We start from the raw sequence: 7,440 nt of genomic DNA, 5'->3' as shown, positions 1-7,440 counted from the left end.
GGCATATGTCACTGAGGTTTAGGGTCACGAGATAAAATACAGGAGGCCCACTTATGTACCAAATATTGCACAGGACATACTTAGTGTACTAAAGTTGTTGTTTGCCTAAATTCAACCTGTTTTTTATTTACAAAATCTGTTAATCTACTTGGGGTACAGGCTTCTAGGCCCTTTGTAGGAGCATTCAACTAGTGATGTGGTCTCCACAAACATCATGAGCATCTGAGTAAAAAGAACACCAGGACTTGGGCTGGGGGCGGGGACAGCGCGGGGAGCCCAAAAAGTGTGTGCGAGCCAGAGTGCAGAGATAGTTCTGTCACTTTTAAATTATTAGAGAATGGAGGACTGGTGGAGCTCGTGTGAGGTACTCAGTTTTTCAGTACTATTCATCTCCCTCACTGTCCCCCAAATGTGTAACCAGGCCTACCGTCCTATTCTGTGAGACCGCAGAGACCTCTCCTCCTACATTCTGGCCCACCCACCCGCAGAGGTTCAAGGCCAGAGTCCGAGGGGTGCAGGGGGCGGGGGCGAGGAGGGGCTCCCGGCCCGGCGCGCTGGCCACGCCCCACTTTGTTATCCTACCCTTTTCTGGGTCAGCTGGTGCTGGCGTCAGGCGGAGGGATGGGCTGGCTCGGATCGACCCGGCAGGGCTTGTTTACTATGGCTGATGATCTGGAGCAGCAGTGAGTTAATCCTGTCTCTTTCTCTTTCTCTCTCTCTCTCTGGGCCATGATCCTGGGACTGTCTGTGGCTGAGGAACACTTTTAGACACCTTCCCGCCTTTCCTGTTTCAGGTCGGCCTCAGGGGAGGGGTGAGGGCTGCGTTTGTTTGCTTTGCTTTTGCCCAGAAGAGGCGGCAGCCGAGCCGGGGGGAGCGATGGGAAATAAGTTTGCCTGCAGCTCAGCGACTCTCCGCGTTAGTCTTCCAGATCGCTCCTCGTTGTCCTCTAGCCGCTGTACTCTGGCAATAGATTTAGTGGGAATGCCTGAGATCCCGAAAGCACGCTTGCGGGACGCGGATGCTGGGGTAGCAGCCAGGTCTGCTGGTCTGGATTTGCCCCAGGATGGCAGTTGGGGGTGTGGGAAGAGAAGAGAAGGCTCCACCGTTCTATAATTGGTCTAACTGGAATAATGGCTTGCAAGTTTTCTTTAGTGCTCGCTCACCAAGACGCTTTGGAGCTTGCGATGCTAGTTGATGATGTTTTTAATCGTCATAACAATAGCCTTTATGTTGTGGTCTCAAAATTAGAGCTTTTGAGATTTATCACTGCCTCAAGGCATCAGGTTTGGGATGCCACCTGTAGGTGGTGTGACTAGCCATTCGCAGTGTGATAGGAGCCAGGCAAAGTTGCTTCCAGAAGAATGACTCAGCTCGCAACCAAGCCTTGGTTTCATCAGAACAGGGCCTTTCCTGGATCCTGTGTTCCCCCTTTTCAGAGCTGCACAACCAGCAGCTTGCAAAACGAATTAACTTTATACCAATAGCTTCCTGTTCTTCAAGGAACAGCCCAGGGGACTGTCGCTTTTTAAGATGACTTTTCCAAGAGGAAATGTACAGTAGCTACAACGACTTAGGAAAATACATGTTAGGTCTAGTTGAGATACAGGTAGTTCAGCTCTTTTTTACAAATGAAGAAGCCAGTGCCCATAGAAGTTAGGAGACTTGCCCAAGATCACAGAAGTCCAAACTCAACACAGAACCCCTTCTGCCTTACCCCTATCAAGATAAAAATGCTTTAAAGGGAAGAGACCACCCCAGGCAGGCTAAGTTTATGGCTAAGTGGCTTCTCCGCTCCTTGCCTCAGTCTACACGACTCCCCACCTGCCCACAGCCCTCATCTCCCCAATTGTATTGAGCAGATCTAGTATGCCAGGCACTATTTCCAGTGCTGTACCTGTAACATTTTGGGGGAAGAAGAGAGGCAAAATAAAGCTCCCCCAAATATCTGAGCAGTCCATGGTACTGTTCTATGGAACATTTCTCCTGAGTGCCGCTTTGGGCAAATACAATGCAATGCGGGGTCCAGATGCCTTGGTCTAACTTGTTACAGTCTCTATGATGTGGAAAGTTTATCTCTGAAGACTAGAAAAATTCTGTGACCTTGGCGGTGTGCGTACTTCAAGCTTACAAAAAATTCCAGTGGAGAATCAAAAGGGTTCGGAGTCTCCGTAGGATTGGATTGATTGAAATTGACAATTCTCATCTGGCTATAAAGTCATTGAAGTACCACTCTCAGCTGCAACTTAAGTATTTATTTCAAACCTCAGTCATTGAGAATTGTTACTTGCAAAACACTGGAAATGTTGACAGCTTATGATTTAGCTGGGGGAAAAAAGTTTATTGGGAGTTTATCTTGTCCTAGGCATTATGTGTTTTAGGTGCATTCACTCATTTAGTCTTTAGAACAACCCTATGAGGTAGATACTATTATTACCCTCCTTTTAAAGATGAGGAAACTTTGACATAGAAAGACCAGAGTTACATTGCTGATAAATGGCAGTGACTTACCAGCCAGGATTAGAACTCTGGCCTTCTGGCTTTAGATTACATCTCCTTTCAGAAAACAGAGACCAGTGTGAACATGATTTTACATACTGTGAGTATTCATGTAAGGCCTTGAAAAGCTGAGGCTGGAACATCCACAGAAGAGGTATAGAGAAACCTGGATTTGGGATTTGGGTTCTAGTTCTGCTTTTTCTGACTAGCTGTATGACCTCTTTAGACATCGGTTTGCTCGAATGTAAAATAGAGAGACTAGGCTAGGTGGTTCCTAGGGAACCAACCTAATCTAAAATTCTGTGCTTTAAATGATGTACCAGGATGCTCAGTGTATACTAAGGGGGTAAAGGAAGTGAGAGTTACCCTTATTCTCCCACAGAATGCCCCTGTGTGACCATGCCAATATTCACAGGCCCTTCCTATAGCTGGTGTTATCCATCCTATAATCTCCTTCACCCAGGCGGAGATCAAGGAAAAAGAAATATCATATGAGATGGATAAGAAATAATAAAAGTTCATTCATTGAGCATCTAATTTGTCCTAGGCATCTTACAAGTTCCCTTAAATATCTAGACCTTCAAAGACAGGTTGTTTATCAAGCCAAAGCCATTCTGCTCATAAATAATAATACTGTGACTCAGATTTTTAATTCCAAAACTGGTGCTGTCAACTTCTACTCAGCAATGACTTAAAGTCCTCTAAGTATGAAGGAGAAAGCAAGATAGGGTATCTTATCGGTTTTATTGTATGCCATGGGAGGTGAGGACTATGTGAGGTTTCTACTCATTTTATAATCTGGAAAACAAGGCCAGAGGCAACCTGTGTCCAGTCAGTGAATCACAGCAGATCCTGAACCCAGGTTTCCCGCCTCCTGCTCCATGCCTATCCCATCTTGTTGCTTGAGGATTGCCTGAGAACCCACCTGGGCACTGGCAGCACTCTGTACTTCCAAGGACTTGGAAGAGGGCACACACAAACCCCAGTGCCCTACCAGGAAGGGAGTTGGCAGGGGAATTTGTCCTACTCTAAAGGAGAAGGAGCGTCCAGTCCCAGGGATAGCAAAAGATAACTGAAACATTAGTTTAAAATTGGCTGTTTTTCCCCTTGTGATCTCCTCGAACATTATGAAAACCAGTAACAAAGGGGATTATAAAGCTCAAATGAGATAATAAATGTAAAAGTGCTTTGAAAACTGTAAAGTGCTATGCACCTGATATTCTGAGTGTCTTTGAAACAAAGAGCATGTTGTTAATAGCCATTTACTGGAGAAGAGTAACAGTCTATCAGGCAGTGAGGGAATTGCTGACTGCCATAGTGGGAGGTCTCCTGAGCCTGGGAAACACCCTGCACCCTGATAACTCTTTTGTAACTGTCAGAAAGGCTTAGGGCATCAATGTTTCCTTTCCATTGTTGCCAATGAGTGTTTCTGCGTCTCCTTGTCCCAGGCCTCAAGGCTGGCTGAGTAGCTGGCTGCCCACTTGGCGCCCTACTTCGATGTCTCAGCTGAAGAATGTGGAAGCCAGGATCCTCCAATGTAAGTAGAAGAGATGGCTTGTGCCACCTCCCTCAGGAGAATACAGGATCTTCCCAGAGCCTGGTACACTGAGTCCAGACTCCTGATTAACAATGCTGGGGGGGCGGGGGCGGGGGGACGAGAAGTTGTCAGTGATCTGAGAGGAGATTTCTACGGAGAACACCATATGCTATGATAATGGTTCCTTGATGTCTCCCTCCCTATGCACCGTGCCAGCTCCTGCCACATCCCACAACTTCACCTCCAGCCCTATACCAGCTAAAAGCACACAACACATACAAATATACACATTCTCTCCTTCCTTTCTTCCTTCTCCCCCTAGTTCTCTCTTTTTCCTCTCCCTCTCTCTTCTTCCAAACACACAATCACTTCTTAGATTTACCACCTTCCTGCCCGAGGACCAGCAGCCCATAGTCTCTAATATTACTAATGCCCCACCACTTCTCTGGTTTGGGACAGGAGTTTGGGATTCCCAGAGACCAGATCTCATGGGCAGTGTTATATTGGTGCAGAGCATCCCATGAACACCTGCGGCCACTGGCTGAAACAAGACCCTTGGGCCACATCTCCCTGTATTTCTCTTGTGAGCTTACCCACACAGTACCACTGCCTTAGCCATGGGCTACCCTCTCTCTTATGGGCCTGAATAAGTGCAGTCAAAAAACAGTCACAGCTTCCAAGCTTTTGTCCAGGATCCAGGTGACTTCCCCCAGGCAGCTCTGTCATGTGACTGCCTTCAGGCAAGCAGAACAAGCACTGCCCACCTCGGTCTGTCTCTAAGAGAAATATGCCCGTGGCTCAGTTCACATCCATCACCCCCTCCATCTGGCTCACCTCCAGTGAGAAGCTACCCTTCCAGATACCCTCAGTAAGGGTATTTCTGTACATCTGTCAAGCCCCAGACACACAGGTACGAGAGCAATGGATGCAGGAGCTCTGTGAGGTCAGTGGGGTCACTGCCACCTTGGGGCCCAAAAGGAGCCAGGCAAACAGCCTCAAGGAATAAAATGGCCCCTCTTATTACCTACAGACTAGAAGCTATACAAATTGTCGAAGTTGAACTCAGGGTATATGGGGAGAGGGTCATGAAAGGAAAGAGGTGAGGGAAGTCAGGAAGGGTTTGGGAATGGAAGGACAGAGCTGAAGAGTGGAAGTCCAGGCAAAATGATGATGCTGTCGGAAAACAGACTCACCGCTCTGCCATGGATCCCCTTTCCCCAGGTCTCCAGAACAAGTTCCTGGCCCGATATGTGTCTCTCCCAAACCAGAACAAGATCTGGACAGTGACCGTGAGCCCCGAGCTCAGAGACCGCACCCCCTTGGTGATGGTGCATGGCTTCGGGGGTGGCGTGGGCCTCTGGATTCTCAACATGGATTCACTGAGTGCCCACCGCACACTGCACACCTTCGACCTGCTTGGCTTCGGGCGAAGCTCAAGGCCAACATTCTCAAGGGACCCAGAGGGGGCCGAGGACGAGTTTGTGACTTCCATAGAGACATGGCGGGAGACCATGGGGATCCCCAGTATGATCCTCCTTGGGCACAGTTTGGGAGGATTCCTGGCCACTTCTTACTCTATCAAGTACCCTGAAAGGTGAGGAGAAGCCGCCCTCTTGATCATAACTAACTCCTTGCCTTGCCGGGAAGCTCCCGGTATTAGTTTCCAATAGTTCTCTTGTTCCTGGATGATTTAAGGGCTATGATACCTCCAAACGAATGCGGCTTCTCCTTTGTCTTCCTTTAGAGTTAAACACCTTATCCTGGTGGACCCGTGGGGCTTTCCCCTCCGACCGACGGACCCCAGCGAGATCCGTGCACCCCCAACCTGGTTCAAGGCTGTGGCCTCTGTCCTCGGGCTTTCTAATCCACTGGCTGTTCTTCGAGTAGCTGGGCCCTGGGGTGAGTAACCTACAGATAAAAAAAAAAAACTATCTCCTCAAACTCTGGCTGTCCCATTCTAGAAGCCCCACTGTGTCTGGACTCTCATCATCCCCCATCATCCCCAGCTTGTTCTTAAAATGTTCTTAAAATCTGGCATTGTTATTTAAAACTTTTAATCTGGACCAGATCTCTTTATCTGCAGTTTCAGAAGATTCTTTCTTTCCTTCATCTGCATGGAAAAGGCTTTCCTACCAAGGCACAGATGGAGCAAAACTACTGTGTCTTAGCTTGATCCCCAGAGAAAGGGAGAAAAGGGCCATGAAAGAAGAGGAAGGTGACTCTCTCTTCCTCTGCTGAATTCTTATGCTGCATGTGTGAATTTATGGCAACCTGTTGGCGATTCAGCATGGTACCACCACTGGCTCCCATCTCTGCAGCTGATCTAGCACCTGCAGCAGGGAGATGTCAGAACCAGAGTCTCCAGCACAACCCACAGTGTCAGGCAAATCCCTCGAAACCATGCCCTACTCCAGTCAGACACATCTTCACCATTCAGCAGCTGTCAGCAAATTCTGTGGCTGAAGGGAGGGAAGGAGTTTGGGGAGAATCAGCCAGAGTAAGTGGAATTAGTAGGTCCCAAGCTTATAACCTCACCCTACCAGCACCGTTTTTGTGGAGTTTTTACTCTGATAAAGTGAAAAGCAGATTCCCTTAATGGAAAAGCTTGATGACCTTCTATCTTACACTAATGGCTTATGGATACATCGTAATGTTCAATAGCCCATTATTATGAGTTAATTACTAATGGCTAAGTAAGAGTTGTCTCTTTAAGCCCTTCATGAGAAACAGAATACCTCTGATAAAGAAAAAACTAGCATTCGAATAGAAAGTAGAAGTTTAGGAAAAGCTCAACTCTCACCACTCTCCCCTTTCCTGGACTTGCATCTGGCCAAGTTCATGCTTGGGCATCAGAGTTAGTGTGGGTGGGGCAGTTGGCTAGCAGCCATGGAAGAGGACCAGGGCCCAGGGTGTGCCCTGGCTGTGCCTCTCTCTCTCACCTCTTGCTTCTCATATGCAGAGAGAAGACCAGAAGAGAAAAGAGAGAGAGAGATCAGAAGTTGACCATTAGGCCCAATTTTTGCAGTCTGTTTTGGGTGCCCTACTGCATGTTCATGAACTACATAAAGAAGAGAACAGATTGCTCTAAAACTGCCCCGAGTCTGAGATGCCAGGGTTCAGTTTGCCTCTCCACTCGTATTCCGTTACAGGTCTGAACATGAGCAGGCTCTTGGGAGGTGGTCTAGTTTCATCCACTACCTTCAGAAGATTAAAGGCTATTAGGGTCTCAGGAAGGAGAGAACACAGCCCAGACTGTAAAAGGATAGTCTCTCAACCATGGACTCTTGTGGTGCTTGTGATCCTTGGAGAAAAAGATCATTGAGCTGAAAATAATCTGGTTCCTCAGTGACGTTAGACTGTTAAAAACTCTTTGGTAACCAACTGACTCTCATTTGTAGTCATCTGA

General features: G+C 47.6%; 1 protein-coding gene across 2 annotated transcripts in view; it reads left to right on the top strand.

Annotated features, from left to right (window-relative positions):
• The first annotated feature begins 561 nt into the window (after positions 1-561).
• ABHD4 (abhydrolase domain containing 4) overlaps positions 562-7,440 on the top strand; it is a 17,653-nt gene continuing 10,774 nt past the window's right edge. Inside the window, exons 1-4 of one of the 2 annotated variants that reach the window (XM_006913620.3) lie at positions 562-683; positions 3,946-4,034; positions 5,256-5,628; positions 5,779-5,933. In XM_006913620.3, the coding sequence (XP_006913682.1) occupies positions 622-683; positions 3,946-4,034; positions 5,256-5,628; positions 5,779-5,933 (679 nt within the window). In that variant the 5' untranslated portion in view covers positions 562-621. Of the gene's footprint in view, positions 795-3,945; positions 4,035-5,255; positions 5,629-5,778; positions 5,934-7,440 lie in introns of both variants that reach the window. The other variant, XM_015590705.2, reaches the window with a different exon arrangement.

The sequence above is a fragment of the Pteropus alecto genome, unplaced genomic scaffold (genome assembly GCF_000325575.1).
Source record: "Pteropus alecto unplaced genomic scaffold, ASM32557v1 scaffold335, whole genome shotgun sequence".
NCBI lineage: Eukaryota > Metazoa > Chordata > Mammalia > Chiroptera > Pteropodidae > Pteropus > Pteropus alecto.
This window is presented reverse-complemented; position numbering and strand designations above follow the sequence as displayed.